This window comes from Hemitrygon akajei, chromosome 9 (assembly GCF_048418815.1).
Source record: "Hemitrygon akajei chromosome 9, sHemAka1.3, whole genome shotgun sequence".
Taxonomy (NCBI): domain Eukaryota; kingdom Metazoa; phylum Chordata; class Chondrichthyes; order Myliobatiformes; family Dasyatidae; genus Hemitrygon; species Hemitrygon akajei.
The window spans coordinates 45,914,621-45,932,357 of NC_133132.1; the positions used below are offsets into that span (position 1 = coordinate 45,914,621).

Here is a 17,737-nt window from a genome sequence, read left to right on the forward strand (position 1 = left end):
TAAGTAAGGCCTTTGACAAGGTCCCGCATGGGAGGTTAGTTATTCAGATTCAGTCACTAGGTATAACATGCTGAAGTAGTAAATTGGATTAGACATTGGCTCAATGGGAGAAGTCAGAGAGTGGTAGTGGAGGATTGCTTCTCTGAGTGGAGGCCTGTGACTAGTGGTGTGCCACAGGGATCAGTACTGGGTCCATTGTTATTTGTCATTTATATAAATGATCTGGATGATAATATGGTAAATTGGCTGATGATACAAAGATTGGAGGTGTAGTGGACAGTGAGGAAGGTTTTCAAAGCTTGCAGAGGGATTTGGACCAGCTAGAAAAATGGCAGATGGAGTTTAATAGACAAATGTGAGGTATTGCACTTTGGAAGGAAAAACCAAGGTAGAATATACAAGGTAAATGGTAGGGCACTGAGGAGTGCAGTAGAACAGAGGGATCTAGGAATACAGATTCAAAATTCCCTAAAAGTGGCATCACTGGTAGATAGGGTAGTAAAGAGAGCTTTTGGTCCTTTGGCCTTTATAAATCAAAGTATTGAGTATAATAGTTGGAATGTTATGGTGAGATAGTATAAGGCATTGGTGAGACCGAATTTGGAGTATTGTGTGCAGTTTTGGTCACCGAATTACAGGAAGAATATTAATAAAATTGAAAGAGTGCAGAGAAGGTTTACAAGGGTATTGCCGGGACTTGAGAAACTAAGTTACAGAGAAAGGTTGAATAGGTTAGGACTTTATTCCCCGGAGCATAGAAGAATGAGGGGAGATTTGATAGAGGTATATAAAATTATGATGGGTATAGATAGAGTGAATGCAAACAGGCATTTTCCACTGAGGCTAGGGGAGGCAAAAAAAAGGACATGGGTTAAGGGTGAAGGGGAAAAAGTTTAAAGGGAACATTAGGTGGAGGGCTTCCTCACACAGAGTGTGGTGGGAGTGTGGAATGAGCTGCCAGGTGAAGAAGTGGTAAATGTGGGCTCACTTTTAACATCTAAGATAAACTTGGACAGGTACATGGATGAGAGGTGTATGGAGGGATATGGTCCAGGTGCAGGTCAGTGGGACTAGGCAGAAAAATGGTTCAGCACAGCCAAAGAAGGGCCAAAAGGCCTGTTTCTGTGCTGTAATGTTCTTTGGTTCTATCAACCTTTTGATAGTTCCTAAATTCTTTCAAAAAATATTGATTCCAAGTCTTACATAATCCATAATTTTAATTGATAATTTGCTCAATGGAGTTCCATTAAATATTAACATTGACAGTATTAAAGAAACAGACATATTCCCACAAATTCAGTTTTAATTCAATGTCAATAATTACATTTTCAAACATTTACTATATTTAGTTTTACAACTGAAATGATGAACGTCTGATGAAAATACAAAAGACTTCATGCTGACACTCTAAATCAGGTATTGGTCTTCAGTAAACACAAAACAACTGCAGCTTTGTTAGGTAAGCTTTTAATGGTTAAAATATCACATTTAAAATTATGAGTTTGTTGCTACAATCTAAACACTGCTGTCCAGTCACCCAGACACAGTTACTACTGCCATCACTGTCAAAAATAACTAAACTTTTTCTTGTAGGTAGTAATAGCTATGGCAGTCATATCCTGCATTACAAACTACATACAGAACACATCGCAGTGTATATGTTTTGCCCAGATGACAGAGAAACTCAGTGTTCTTTCAGAGAGACAACATTCTGGGTAAAACTGAACTGTATTCGTCACTACGCCACCAATTTCGGAAACAAAATATGAAAATAAAACACATAGTTTCACAGAAGAAATGCAAGTTCCAGAAACATCTGAAGTTTATACAGTTGCAGGAAAATTCCAGCAAATAAAGTCACCACTGCAGTTTGTCACAGTATAGGGCTCAGATGGCTGCAGTATACAGTTTGATGACCTTAGCTCAGCTTAGACAACTGGTGATTGCAGCAATCCATTGGCAGGAATAGCAGCACCAACAACTTTCAACTACAAAATTGCTCGAGATACAAAATCTGTCAGAACCTATTTATATATGCAAAAATGTACTTTACTGCCAGTTACCTGTAGCATCTAACATTTTAAAAAGAACAGTTTTTAATGATGCAAGTAACTCAGTGTAATAGAAATTATTTTGCTGCCAAAACACACATGGGCGATCAAATACATAGTATGCACATTGGTTCTTCACACTTCCATTGCTCTTCTGTGCAAGACTAGCCATAATGCACTGTGACACAACACTTCTCTCATGATGTATGGCACAATGGAACTTGAGGGTCACTAGCTTCCTTTGGTTCAAATGAGCTGGCGGTTTCTTCTGCTGGCAAATAATGGTCATGAATGGACAGGACCTTCATGTTAGATGTCGTGTAAGGGCTGTCAGAGCATACAGAAGTTCTGCCTGCATACGAGCTTCCATGAGCAGCAAATTTATATGAATCTAAAGGATGGAAAGAGAATGAGAAATTGAATTTTACATCTGGGAATATTTGAAATTGCTGGTAAAAATGTACACTGACTACTCTTTTAGAGTTAGCTCGATGGAGTGGTATTTCAAATAATGAACTCCACATGACTGCCAAGAAGCTACAAACCTGTATTTGTTCAAACTGGAGTTGAAAGCAAACATCTGGCCCACAATACAAGGAAATCGTTAATCTTTATGGAGGTGGGGGGGAAAGAGACCTCACCAGCTATATGACATTTGTTACGTTTGAATTGAAATCAATTAAATAAAAATATAGTCATAATTAGCTGAAACCAAGCATGAATTTTAAAATCAGAACATTGCAAAAGATATCCTTAGGGAGACGAGGAACTCCATAGTTTTAAGAAAACAACTGAACTGAATTGGTAAAGTTTTGCTTTCCTCTTTATCCTCCAGCTGTTTTTCTTGCACACACACAAACAATTTTGCAGAGCTTGAGAATATCATTAGTTCTCAATCATTACAAATGGGACTACACTTCAGAAGTTAATCAGCTTTTACAAGCTTCATGCTGTTCAATGGCATTAAGTTAAAGAACAACTCTGTCCCTACTAAACATAGATACAAGTGCATTTTGAATAGGAAAAATAGCACAAAAAAGACTGGAATAAAGTCACTAGGACAGATTACTCATCCCTAACCTAAGGCAGCAAACCTCAGTTAACACATACTCCATGGCACAAGAAACCGTAGTGAAGACACCAGGAGAAATTTCTCATCCCTAACCCTAAGGAAGCAACCCCAAATTAACATGTCTCTACATGAAAATTTGCTCTTCACTTAGCATTGATACTAGAGTCAAATTATTTGGCTAGTGATTATAATACCTGGATTTTTCATATTTCATTTACTTACAATGTGCCCATGGTTAAACAAATTTGCAACGGGTGCCATTATCATTATCACCTCCAAAGGGAATGTAGTTTAAAACTTTTGTAAGGTGTAAAGCTAACAAATACCACTTTGCTGTTTCTGCTTTATATTAAAATGAATTGGAAACATCAGCATTGAAGTATATTAAAATATCCTATAAATTCCGAAGATATGAGAAATATTATGTTAGACATTAAAATATAGGACAATTGCAGTTAGAGTTCTTCTCAAGAATGAGGCACCATATAGATAGAAATACCACATTGGAACAGACCCTACCACAAGCCAATGTGTGAATGAAAAGTAAATACTGAGCAGGTTTTAAAACAAATTCTGAAAAACTTTCATACCTTCTCAGAGTGTTTGAATCGTCTCCAGAAGCTGTCATACATTCTTTTTGTGGTCTTTGATGGAGAGCAAACCACAGTTTTTATATAAACCTTACAGTTCTGATCCAAAAGCTGATTAATTTCATCATAGTCATAGTCATCATACCTGTCAGAAATCAAATAATCTGAATATACATATATTAAAAAACACTATACTTCAAAATTAGGTACTTTAAAAAAAAAGTAAACTGACCTTATTCCAAACATACAATGGATATAGTTCCAGATGGCTCGTCTGAGCATTGAGGTATCAACATTTTTATGCATTGCCATAGTGTTGTAAGTCAGGTTATAAGCTTTCTGAAATTTTTCATCCAATAACTGGCCAACATCCGGGTAAAGTCGATTAACAAGGGAGTACCCATGATCTTCCCAAGTATAATCCTGTGAAAGGATTAACATACATAATTGTTTAAAATACCGGTAGATCATATTCAGCATGGAACATGATAATCGAGACAATACATAATATTCATAGGCCCTGCCTATGGTTTAAATGTTTGTTAATGATGATATTAACAGACTGAAACAACAATACCCTATTTATCAATCTGTATTGGTGATTAATGTCAGCAAGATAAAAGGATAACATATCACAGACTCAGCCAATCTCAGTAAACTGGAAGTCATTCTATAAACTTGAGCAGTCAACATAGAGAAAATGAAGAGAGGTGTGCGGTGCCAACTCATCACAAGCAGTACAGCAACTGAGCACACCAAAGACACTTACTGTTAACTTGATTGATCAGTCAACTGCTATAGAACGGGACATGGTACAGCAGTTATTGCCGTTGCCTCATGCCTTCTAGGACACAAGTTGACTTTCGGTGCTGCCTGTGTGGACTTTGCATACTGTCCACCCACATGGTGAAGCAATATAAAAGGCATCTGGGTGTTCCAATTTCATTTCATCCTGGTAGGTTTATACACTACTATATTACTTAGAAGTTGTTACAAGCAAAGAGAAATAGATTCAAAGGGTAATGATAGGCATGTTTAAGATAGAACATGCTGCAGAATACAGGTCGAGTACCCCGTATCCAAATTGCTGGGAGCTGGAAGTGTTTTGGATTTTGGGATACATGATGCGAAATCTTGGGATCGCCATAATTTCCAACTCAATCTTATGTGCTACTTTGTCTTACTGTTCATCTCATGCATGTACTTAACAGTAAAAGATATTGCATATCATTAATATAGTGAAAATATCATGTATGAAGGGAAGAAAAGCAGCACGGCAGCATTGGGAAAGTACCTGTATCAGCTGTGAAAACAACAAACAATGGCAGGCTTTCAGCCTTCACCTATGATGCCCAGTTTTGATTAAAAGGTTACAGTACAATATATTTGTATTTTACTTTTTTTTAAAAAAAGATTTTATATATGCCATAAAAAAAATCAGTATTGCAGACATTCTGATGTTAGATTTTCATCAGCGATAGTCTTCACAAACTCAAAGCTTCGGGATCAGCAGGCACTTTATCTTTTTTAAATCTTTAAAATTTTAAAGCCGTGCCTTTTCTTAAATTTCTGCAACCAGGCTGCTGAATATTGACAATTACCTTCAATTTTCAGTTTTTCACAACAGATCTTTGCTTGTTTCATGATCAGCATACTGTCAAGTGGCATAAATTCTGAGCAGATGAATGCATTATTTCAATACGTGACTGAGATCTTCATTTTTTGCTTTATGCAGTGTTCTATTTTTCATTAACACTTGTTCATTACATGTGTAAGGTCACTTCCCAGAACTGTCTGTGGTATGCAGAGACCTGTGCGTCACCTGGGAAACTTCCCAGTACCTTGAGGAATTTTCCATTTGTGACGTCACGTCAGCACTTAAAAAAATTTGAATCTGGAGGTTTTTGGAATTTGGAATTTCAGATGAGGGGTGCTCAACTTGTATAGGGGAATGGGGAGAAGGAGTCCCAATGGAATTGGCTCCCTGGAAGCAGGTGTGGCCCCAATGAGCAAAAAAAGCCTCCTCCTGTCATTTTATAAAAATAAAATGTGACTTTGATGACCCATGCTCCAAATAGTCCAATACTTTTAATGCAAAAATATGTTTGGGTAGGTTTGAAATTGTTCTGGTCTCCAACCTTATTAATAATACAAGCAATAACAATGGGAAAAGAGAAATTAAAACCAGCTTTTTCAAGTACCTCACCCTCATGACATGACTAGGCAAACATAACCTGGGCACTGCATCCTACAAATTCTGTCCTACAGCCTAAAAACATAACATTTTGATACAAAATATAACAAATACTGAGGCCAAAGAAGATATCTCTAAAGTTTTACCTGAGCTCGAAAAGTGGGCACATATTGCTCACCATATCTGCAAAAGTCCTTGTAACCGTAGCTTGGGTCTTCAAAATGACGAGAAATCTCCCTGATGTCTATCGATTTCTCATTTTCTGCAATTGAAACAAAAGCATGAACCGATGTGGCCAAAGGCATTGGAATCCAGTTGCATGCTGCACTGCAGACTCACTGCCTCAGCGCAGAACATCATGAGTGCCTGCGGTTGGCTATCATAGGCCCAACATTACACCCAAAGGCAAACTACAACCCAACTATTAACTTTAGAATGAAAGTTACATTAATGCTCAAAGATTTAATGTGATGTGCTTAATAGACTGTCATGATCATATTCAAAATGGTCCTACAATGAAAGAACGGAGCCAAACTAAAGCCATCTTCAAATATCTCTGGTAGAAATCAGACAGACAAGGTTTTATTTGATTGAGCCTTTTAACAGCACTCAATTCAAGTGGAGGTGTGGATGTCAAGTGCTTTCCTTACCAGAAATGTCCACATCCCCCCCTTTAAACAAATAAAGAATGAATCACTGGAAGTAAAAATACGGAAAGAAAACGTGTTTGTGAGGGTAACAATAAGGTCTCAAAGCTCCAAATGGCCTTTAAGTATTATTACTTAATACTATCACATGGTGGATTGGATAGTGGACTACTTGACAGATAGACCTCAGTATGTGCGGTTGGGAGACTGTAGGTCTGACACGGTGGTCAGCAGCACAGGAGCGCCGCAGGGGACCGTGCTCTCTCCGGTCCTGTTCACCCTGTACACATCAGACTTCCAATATAACTCGGAGTCCTGCCATGTGCAGAAGTTCGCTGACGACACAGCCATAGTGGGGTGTGTCAGGAATGGACAGGAGGAGGAGTATAGGAAACTGATACAGGACTTTGTGATATGGTGCAACTCAAACTACCTGCGTCTCAATATCACCAAGACCAAGGAGATGGTGGTGGACTTTAGGAGATCTAGGCCTCATATGGAGCCAGTGGTCATTAATAGAGAATGTGTGGAGCAGGTTAAGACCTACAAGTATCTGGGAGTACAGTTAGACGAGAAGCTAGACTGGACTGCCTACACAGATGCCTTGTGCAGGAAGGCACAGAGTCGACTGTACTTCCTTAGAAGGTTGGCGTCATTCAATGTCTGTAGTGAGATGCTGAAGATGTTCTATAGGTCAGTTGTGGAGAGCGCCCTCTTCTTTGTGGTGGCGTGTTGGGGAGGCAGCATTAAGAAGAGGGACGCCTTACGTCTTAATAAGCTGGTAAGGAAGGCGGGCTCTGTCGTGGGCAAAGTACTGGAGAGTATAACATCGGTAGCTGAGCGAAGGGCGCTGAGTAGGCTAAGGTCAATTATGGAAAACCCTGAACATCCTCTATATAGCACCATCCAGAGACAGAGAAGCAGTTTCAGCGACAGGTTGCTATCGATGCAATGCTCCTCAGACAGGATGAAGAGGTCAATACTCCCCAATGCCATTAGGCTTTACAATTCAACCGCCAGGAGTAAGATATGTTAAAGTGCCGGGGTTGATTGTATTTAATGTATTTAAGTAAACTACTTAATAACTTTTTAAAAGCTATTATTAATGCTTTTTGAGAGAGTGATTTAGAGGCATATCATATTTTTACTAAGTATTGTATGTAATTAGTTTTGCTACAACAAGTGTATGGGACATTGGAAAAAAATGTTGAATTTCCCCATGGGGATGAATAAAGTATCTATCTATTTTGGACATTTCTGCTAAAAAAAAATGTTTACCTTACATGTATGCACTGGTTTTCACACTTACACTACCAACATGTTAAATTAATGTACAGCTACCACACTGCTGCATCTTTAAGCTGCAACCACAATGCTTCGCATCTGTAGACAAACTATACCACCATATATATCATCTTCCATCACATTTTCCAGTTCTGATGGAGGCAAATCACTAAATGTTTCTCTCGCTTGGTCTCTGTTTAGTAAGCATTACCAGAATTTATTATTTTATTTAAGCCTATCAACTATAAACCAATACTAACATAACTTAACAGAGATTATTTTCACCTGACGATGTAACAAAGAAACTCTCTGTCTTTTCTCGCTCAAATCTTGTTGCCATTTCCTCTTGGCTTGTTTCCGCTTCACCTCTGCATTCTTGTAGGCGTTTCATTTTTTCCATCAGGGCTTCTACTTCACAAGTGGTTTCGATAACCTGCTAAAAGCACAGATCTTTTTCACTGCACTCTAAGATGACCTCCTGTACAATTAAAAAAAACTATTGTGCAGCATATAATTTTGCAGCTGAACTCGCAAGGCTTATCAGGCAGCTTTTAACAAAAAAAATTAAAAAGGAAATATCCTCATCATAAATCACTTTTAAAACTGGGGCAAAAGATTACTAAGAAAAATAAATCCTGCAGTTCATTTAAAAAGTAAGCAACTTTGACTCATTATAGCCACCTGGTGTAGGTAGAGCAAACATTTAAAAGGAAGCAAGTGTTCTGCATGAACTTGGTGCTGTGCAAGCCTTGCTTGCACTTTGCATGATGCATTTTGCAACATCTTAAACCGTACCCTAAACCCTCTGCATATTACTGATACACATTTTCAGAAAGCAATGCTGTTTAAGGCCATATTTGATGATGATAATTATCTGGAATGCTGAAGTAATGTAATTAGATCAAAAACTTGAACTGTGAACCTCATTTACAAAACTTCTCAAAGAGTTTCAAATCATAAACAAGAGATTCTGCAGATGCTGGAAATCCCGAGCAACACGTTTAAAATGCTGGAGGAAATCAGCAAGCCAGGCAGCATCTATGGAAGTGAGTAAACAAGACCCTTCTTCAGGACTGAGAAGAAAGGGGAAGATGTCAGAATAAAATGATGGGGAAAGGGGAAGGTCTAGCTAGGTGATAGGTGAAGCCAGGTGGGTGGAAAAGCGTCTAATAGGAGAGGGCTCTTTGAGGAGCTGATGCTTCCTGTTGGAACAAGTGGGGGAGGGGAGAATGTTGATGCTTTGCTGCTGCTTGTGTGTGGGGGGGGGCTTTGGGGTTTAACATTTTTCCGTCATTTATTCTTTGGGGTTTTCTTCTGTTTTGTGGATGTCTGTGAAGGGCAAGCATTTCACGTTGTATATTGTAGACATTTGCTGATATTAGGTAGGACCATTGAGAGTGGAAGGAGAGGCACCGGGGGAGGTGACAGGCAGGTGAGAAGAGGAGGAAGAGGCCACAGTGGGAAAAGAAGAAGAGGGAAGGGACGGCAGAGCTTAGTTACAATGGTACTAAACGGCAACTCCTTTGCTTGCACCTTCGGAAACCGCGCTACATCCATCTCTAATATTTCAATTTTTCCCTTTCAGGGTTGTTTTGAAGACCCTGACTTCAGTTCTTTGTGAGAATGGGACCCGCTCTTGGGGTTTCACGGCTGGCTGTTATTCGACATGCCAAGGATGAGGCCCAAGAGCTCAGCTCGCCTTCGGAGGCCCAGGATCTCGTGGCTCTGGAGACGGGCGGATCGAAGGTCGCCGTCCCAGCAGGAGATCGGTGTGTCATGGGAGACAGAAGATCTCTGGCTGTGTGCCCAGAGATCCAAGATCTTTGGGCACAGAGCTCAGAAAAAGTGACACAACAGACTTTTAACATTGTAAACCAGCAAGTTGTTTGTTATGTCTCCCCTCTCACTATGAAATGGAGACCCCTCTTTCTCCCTTATTAGGGAGAGAGAGTGAGCCTGTGGTATGTCGAATACTGGATGAACGGGGACATCACGTGATGACGTAGGATCGAGACGCAGGGACCCAGCTCTCCCGTAAAAAGTTAATAAATTAATGTTTAAATGAAGAAAAGTTAGTCAATACTCTCTAAAAGTTGCTTATAAACGACTCCGGACTGTGTCAAGCTATGCCTCAAGGAAAGAAGATGAAGAAAACTAATACCGGGAAGACTACGCAAGTTGGAACAAGAGCGAGGCCCACGTCTACCGAGGAGCCGCGATCTCAGGTACATTGTATCGCCGGTGATACTGAACAGGAGATGGTGGCAACGCTTGCCACTTCCAAAGGAAAAAACCATCGTGAACTGCGCAAACGCGAAGGATGGAGCATGCGCAAACAGGAACAAAAAGAACTACAAAGCCCAGCTACCACTGCAACTGAAAGTGATAGCGAATCGGAGGGAGAATCAAATCTCTCGGAAGGATCAGCTGAAGGAGGTAAAAGTCCTTCTAGAAATATAGAAAAGACTTTGAGGCAAATAATGCGTAAATTAGACACATTAAAAGTAATTAAAAATAACCAAAAAAACTCGAAAAAAAAATGACCAATATGGAGACTATGCTTGATAAAATGACAAAGAGACAGGAAAAAATGGAAAAAAGAATTACGGACTTGGAAACTACAACGGAAGACATGGTTGAAAGAATGGACAAAATGGAAAAGGAAAATACTGCTTGGACATCAGAAGGAAAACAATTTATGGAAAAAATTGATAAGCTTGAAAATCTCAGTAGACGAAATAATATTAAAATTGTTGGACTTAAAGAAGATATAGAAGGAGAAGATCCAATAAATTTTTTTCAAAAATGGATCCCTAAAAAATTGAAAATGGAAAGAGAAACTCCAATTGAGATTGAATGGGCGCATAGATCTTTAAGGTCAAGACCTCGAGCTGACCAAAACCCACGATCAATTTTGATAAAATGCTTACGATACCAAGACAAAGAAAAGATCCTGAAGGCCGCTGCCCAAAGTGCCAAAAATAGAAACCCGGGCCACTGATGATAGCAGGGAAACCAATTCTTTTTTATCCTGATATAAGTTACAACCTGTTGAAGAGAAGGAAGGAATTTAACCCAGCGAAAAAAGCCTTATGGGAAAAGGGTTATAAATTTACAATGCGTCATCCAGCAACACTGATAATTTTTCTGGAGGACAGAAAATTTTTTTTTTCCGACTATCGAAAAGCGGAGGAGTTTGTACAAGAACTTCCATCTATTCGCTAACTACACATAGAGGCTTCCAAACGTAATGGATTAAAGATGAAGATAGACCCAAGGAACAGAAGTGATGGACATTTATGGATATTACAGAAGAGAAAAGCAAAATTTTAGAAATACTAAATGAGAATAGTATTTTTTTTTTCTCTTCTTATACATATACTTTTTTATGTTACGGGGGAGCTGGGAGGCTGTGGATCGGTTACTGCGGGATTCACGTGTGTAATCATGGCGGTTGCCATGACCCGTACAGCAGAGGGGGGTAATGTTGTGTCTTTTTTCCACAACATTAGTAGGGGGGTATTTTTTTTTTTTTTTTTTTTTTCCCTTTATATTTTAATTTTTTTCTATCTTTTTGCCTGGATGAATGGTGGGGACACACATAGCAACATGGAGACTTTTATAAAGATTTCCCAGGATACCACGAAAGTGGAAAGATTAGGTATTATTATAGATTGAAAAGAAAAAGAACTTTAACATATATTTAAAAAAAAAAAAAATGAGAACTCCGTGGAGCATGTGGGGATCTTCCAACATCCAGGCATTTCCTTTTTTTTTTCTCTTTCTTATTTTCTTAATAGGGATGTTAGGGGGGAGGGGTTAAGGGGAGGGGGTTGGGTAACACTTTTTTTTTCATGCACATTTATTCTGTAACAATTTGAAAACAATAAAAAAAAGTTTATAAAAAAAAAAAAAAAAAGAATACTGGATGAACAAGTAGTCTTTGGGGTTTTGCAAGTCTGTGTCTTTGCTACACGCTTGAGTGCTTGGTAGCGGGTGCCGATGCTTTTTTTTGCTGGTGGGGGAAGGGAGAATTGTTCCTTTGTTGCTGCTTATGTGCGGGGGGGGGAGCCTTTGGGGTTCTAACATTTAACTGTCATTCATTCTTTGGGGGCACTCCTCTGTTTTTGTGGATGGTTGTGAAGAAAAAGCATTTCAGGATGTATATTGTATACATTTCTCTGATGTTAAATGTACCTTTGAAAGGAAAAGAAATTACTGGAAGGACAAATCGATGTTCATGCCATCAGATTGGAGGCTACCTAGATGGAATACGAGATGTAGCTCCTCCACCGAGAGAGTGGCCTCATGGTGGACCAACAAGTTAGAACTGGAATGGGGATAGTAACTAAAATGATTGGTCACCGGGAAATTCCAGTTTTGGCAGATGGAGCGGAAGTGTTTGAGAAAGCAGTTCCCCTATTTGCCTCGAGATCACCAATGAAGAGCAGGCTGCATCGGGAACACTGGATACGATAGAGGACCCCAAGAGATTTACAGGCGAAGAATTGCCTCACCTGCAAGAACTGTTTGGGGCCCTGAATGGAGGTGAAGGAGGTGGTGAATGGAGAATGGGCATTTCTGTTGCCTACAGGGATATGCCAGGTGGGTGATTAGTGGGGAGACACAAATGGGTGGGGGAGGTAAAGGTGTGTTTGGTGGTAGGATCCCATTGAAAATGGTGTGGAGAATGAGGCTCATGGGGCAGTAGAAGACAAGAGGAACTCAATCCCTGTCAAGGTGGCGGGAGAATGGGGTGAGCACGGATGTTCAGGAAATGGAAGAGATGTGACTGAGTTTCAAATTAATGAGAAGATTGAAGAAAGCATAAACATGTTTTTTAAAAAATCACTAAAGGAGGAAGGCATTAAAGAGCAACTTAAGAAAGATTTACTGTAGGTTGACAACAGAGCCACAAATGTTAGAAATGAGGACACAAAGGCACACCATCAATCAGATAAAAATAGTGGGTGTGAACAATGACTGGAGGATATTTGAAATGTTTCACATTTTTATTTTTTCTTTCTGATAATCTATCATCTACGGACAACGTTCAATACTTCTGAACTTACTTCTCTTTCTTGAATATTCAGTCGCTCTTCCACAGCATTATTACCATTTGCCAAATCGGACACGTAGCAATTACTAACAGAAGGCAGACGAAAAGTGTGGCCTCCATCGCAATGTATTTCGGGGTTAATACCACAACCAAATGCGAAAGATGCAAGAGAATGATAATGTGTGAGCAGTACCACCACGTGTATCAATTCAGCCAGGGACCAGCCATGCTCATCGGCTTTTAAAAGCTTCTGTAAACAAATAAATAAATAATGTTAAGATACTGCCACAATCTGCAGCTATACATCATTCTTATTATGAACACAAACTACCACCATCTTTCCCTCCCACCCAGTCTCTGCTTTCTGTAAGACTGCTCTCTACGTGACTCACTTGGCCATCCCCACTAATCTCCCTCCTAGCACTTATTCCTGCAAGCAGGACAAGTGCTACATCTACCTCTACACTTCCCCCCTCACTATCATTTAGGGCTCCAGACAGTCCTTCCAGGTCAGATCAGAATCAGGTTTATTATCACTGTCATGTGTCATGAAATTTGTTAACAGCAGCAGCTAATATAGAAAAAATTAATAATAAATCAATTACAGTATACATACATTGAATAAAAATCACGCAAAAATAGAAATAATATAGTAAAAAAGTAAGGTAGTGTTCACAGGTTCAATGTCCATTTAGGAGTCAGATGGCAGAGGGAAAGAAGCTGTTCCTGAATCGCTGAGTGTGTGCCTTCAGGGTTCTGTACCTCCTTCCTGATGGTAACAGTGAGAAAAGGGCATGCCCTGGGTGCTGGAAGTCCTTAATAATGGACACTGCCTTTCTGAGACACCGCTCCTTGAAGATGTCCTGGGTACTTTTAGGTCAGTACCCAAGATGATGAGCGATACTTACCTTGCAAGTTTATCAGGGTCATCTATTATATTTGGTATTCACAGTTTGACTTATTCAACATCAGGTACCCTACGTAGACTGGGCACTGCTTTGATGAGCATCTCTGCTCTGTAAAAATGCTGGATTTGCCAGTGACCACCCACCCACTTCAGTTCCACTTCCATTCCCATTCTGACATGTCTGTCCATAGCCGCCTATATGGCCACAATGAGTCCACACACAGGTTGGGTGAGTAATACCTCATATTCTGTCTGGGTACCTTCCAACCTGATGACATGAACATCAATTTCCATATTTTATGGTAATTACTCCCCTGCTCCCTTCTCTTTTTCTCCTCCCATTTCCCAATCTGGTTCCCCTACTCCCCTTCTCTTCTTCTCACCTGGCCTATCACCTCCCTCTGGTGCCCTTCCTGCTTCCCTTTTTTCCATGGTCCACAGGCTTCTATCAGATTACTTCTTCAGTTCTTCACCTCACCAGGGGTCTGTTCTGGGAACCCTGCTCTTTATGATTTTTATAAAGGAGTTAGATGACGAAGTGGAAAAATGACTCAGGTGTCATAAATTTGCAAATGGCATGAAGTTTGGTGGATTTATGGATAGTGTAGAAGGTTGTTCTTTGTTACAATATGACACGGACAGGATGCAGAACTGACAGATGGAGTTCAACCTGGAAAAGTGTGAAGTGATTCATTTTGAAAGGTTGAATTTGAAGATATAATACAGGGCTAACGGCATGACCCCTGGCTGTGTGGGGGGAGAAGAGAGAGATCGTGAGGTACATATCCATAGATCTCTCAAAGTTGCCACGCAAGTTGATAGGATGGTGAAGAAGGCTTATGGTGTTTCGGCCTTCATTCGTCAGGTGAATGAGTTCAAGAGCCACAAAGTAATGTTACAGCTCTATAAAACCCCAGACAGATCATAATTGGAATATTGTGCTCAGTTCTGGTTGCCCCATTACAGGATGGATGTAGAAGCTTTAGAAGGTGCAAATTAGATTTACCAGGAAGCTGCTTAGATTAGAGAGCATGTCTTATGAGGATAGGTTGAATGAATTAGGGCTATTCTTTTTGGAGCGAAGGAGGATGGGAGCTGACATGATAGAAGTGTACAGGATAAGAGGAATAGATCTCGTGGATAGCCAGAGCCTTTTTTCCAGGGTGGTGACTGAAGTAAAGTATTGGGGGGGGGTGGATATCAGAGGTAATTACTTTACACAGGGAGTGGTAAATGCATGGAATGCCCTGCCAAGAGTGGTGATACAGGAATTAGGGACATTTAAGAAACTCTCAGATAGGCACATGGATGACAGGAAAATAGAGGGCGATGTAGGAGGGAAGGGTTAGATTGATCTTACAGTAGGTTAAAAGGTCAGTACAACACTGTGGGCCGAAGGGCCTCTATTGCCTGTAGTATTCTATATTCTCCAACATTACTTTCTGGTGTAGTTGCTGACATTGCTGTCATCTTCAAGGTAAACAGAACACTAACACAGCACTGTGTGATACAAAGCAGGGAGTCAATGAAAGTTGAGTTAACAAATAGGTTATAGTTACAATATGGTTAGAAGGTATACTATTGTTTGGATAAAAAGTCAAAGGGAGCTCTTGGTCTGAGACAATAAATTGTAGAACATCACCGAGTTAGAAAATTCTGACTGTTTATCTGTTGTTTCAAATTCCAGTATTCACAGTCTCTTTTGTCTCAGTGCAGCATTTTCTCTACTCACAGTTTGTATTTTCACTCCCTTCCTCCCTTCATAAACAGTGGTGTTACATCTGGAACTTGCAATCTCTATGAATCATTAGAAATTCAATGGATTTTTGAGGTTTGACACCCAAGTACACATTACCTCTAAGGAACATCATTTCAAATTATTGGACTGCAAGTCACCAGGCTCTGGGTATTTACTGGCTTTCAGGTCCATTAATTTCTCCAAAGCTATACAATACTGTGGAAACACCTTAGTCACATGTGCATACACAGTATAGCTATGGTGCCTCACAGAATGCGCCTCTGGTGCTTCCTACTCCCTCCCCTCTCCCTTCCTTTTTCCAACCAGGACTCCCCTCTCTGTCCCCTTCCCACTCTCATTCTTCAATAGAGACCCATATCTGAACCAAGTTTATCACTCACATCTCTCATGATATCTGTGTTTTTTGCCACAGCAGTACAGTACAATACATAAAATTTCTAGAGTACCATGCAAAGGTTTTAGACATCACAGCTATATATGCCCAAGACTTTGCAGAGCATTGTACAAACTTCTTTTTACTATTAACTCAATCAAGCTCCTCATTTAATGTTTCCAGGAGGTATTTGATGTCTTCTATTATAAAAAGACAAAATATTTGTTTAACTTTGCTGTATACTCATACTGCCTAATTCAATGCCTCATCGTGATTGATAAGGGACCTACATTAGATATTAAATAAAGAAACAATTGGCAAATTTTAAGGAAACTTTACAATCAATTGTTGTTCCTTCACTACATCACTCTTACATTCTGCATTCTACTTGCTTTTCCTTAATATTATCTTGGTCTTCCCAAATTCCAAAGCTTCCTTGATCCTCAGCCTTACTGCTCCTTTATAATCCTTCCCTTTGCTCTCAATCTTCTCTAACTACAGCTAGACCACTTCTTCTTGGGTTTTGTGAAAAAGACTAATTTTTTTTCTAAACTCTTATTTATTGTTATTGCTTTACATGTAGAATTCATGGACTCATATCCTAGGATCAGAAGGTTGATGTGCCACACCCATAATCAACTTTGCATGAGGTATAAATTGACTTACTGCAGAGATTTTTCCTTGATTTCATTTGATTTTAGTTTTACTAGAATTCCCCAATGTCTGTCAGTCAAATAGGCAGTCATTGTATCTGGATTTGGTCCCATCAGTGGACCAAAATTGTGATGTTTGGAGTCAAATCAGCTGGAATGTTATCGGCTTGTCTAAAGGAGCAGCAGACATATGGTAGTTTGTAAACAAGGTTTTTGTCAAAGCTGAGCTAAAGAGGAGGAAGAAAGCTTTGTTGTTCCATTGGTAGTGAAAATTGGGAAATAAATATTTTGATAGCAGAGCAGTAAAGGAAATTATCAGTAAAAATGAGGCAAATCCCTACAAAGGATTGCAAGGTCTGCTGAAAGGATCACTGGGATCTCTCTTTCACCCATTAGAGAGATTTATCAGGAGTACAGTGTACACAGGGGCCTTAGCACTGTCAATGATCCCTCCCATCCATCCAGTAATCTCTTTGACTCCCTACCATTAGGCAGGAGGTTCCGCAGAATTAAGGTGAGAACTGTTAGGATGGAAAACAGCTTCATCCCCCAGGCTGTAAGCCTAATAAACTCCCTGCCATCACCCAGGTGTCATCAAGTATAAGCATTAGTGTCATTATGCTGTTTACTTTCTAACTTGCATTGTAAATTCACTTTATTATTTGTTAATGTACTAGTGGCGATATTACTTTATGAAGTTATGTGTGAGTTATATACACTGTGCTGTACACCTTGGTCCAGAGGAACATTGTTTCATTTGGTAGAATATGTGTATGGTTGAATGACAATAAACTGACCTTGAACAATGAGAATGGCCCTGACTGAGGAAATCATTACTGATAATGAAAGAGAGATGTGGAATTGCAGATGAGTATAAGCAACCACATAAAATTCACACACATGCGTTGAAACTACAGGATCACTCACTTCAATGTGGTCTTTCGTAATAAGCCATGGCCTGTGAGCAAGAATTTTATTCACTTCACTTAATGTCTGAAGCTTTTGAGGAGCAGAATCTAATCCTGCGAGCCATCTGGAATCCCCGCCAACTTGGAGAAAGTCATTCACATGGAGATTGACAAGATACGAGCACTGATGTTGTGCTGCAGCCTAGAAAAAGCATAAACATTCAGATGACATATCAAATC

General features: G+C 39.7%; 1 protein-coding gene across 3 annotated transcripts in view; it reads right to left on the minus strand.

Moving 5' to 3' along the window:
- Window positions 1-1,285: 1,285 nt before the first annotated feature.
- The window catches only part of sesn1 (sestrin 1), an 83,688-nt gene continuing 67,236 nt past the window's right edge, over window positions 1,286-17,737 (minus strand). For 2 of the 3 annotated variants that reach the window (XM_073055883.1, XM_073055885.1), the window contains exons 4-10: window positions 17,517-17,699; window positions 12,911-13,147; window positions 8,124-8,274; window positions 6,054-6,169; window positions 3,946-4,136; window positions 3,714-3,858; window positions 1,286-2,442 (exon numbers count right to left, since the gene is read on the minus strand). In XM_073055883.1, the coding sequence (XP_072911984.1) occupies window positions 2,356-2,442; window positions 3,714-3,858; window positions 3,946-4,136; window positions 6,054-6,169; window positions 8,124-8,274; window positions 12,911-13,147; window positions 17,517-17,699 (1,110 nt within the window). In that variant the 3' untranslated portion in view covers window positions 1,286-2,355. The remainder of the gene's footprint in view (window positions 2,443-3,713; window positions 3,859-3,945; window positions 4,137-6,053; window positions 6,170-8,123; window positions 8,275-12,910; window positions 13,148-17,516; window positions 17,700-17,737) is intronic. The other variant, XM_073055884.1, reaches the window with a different exon arrangement.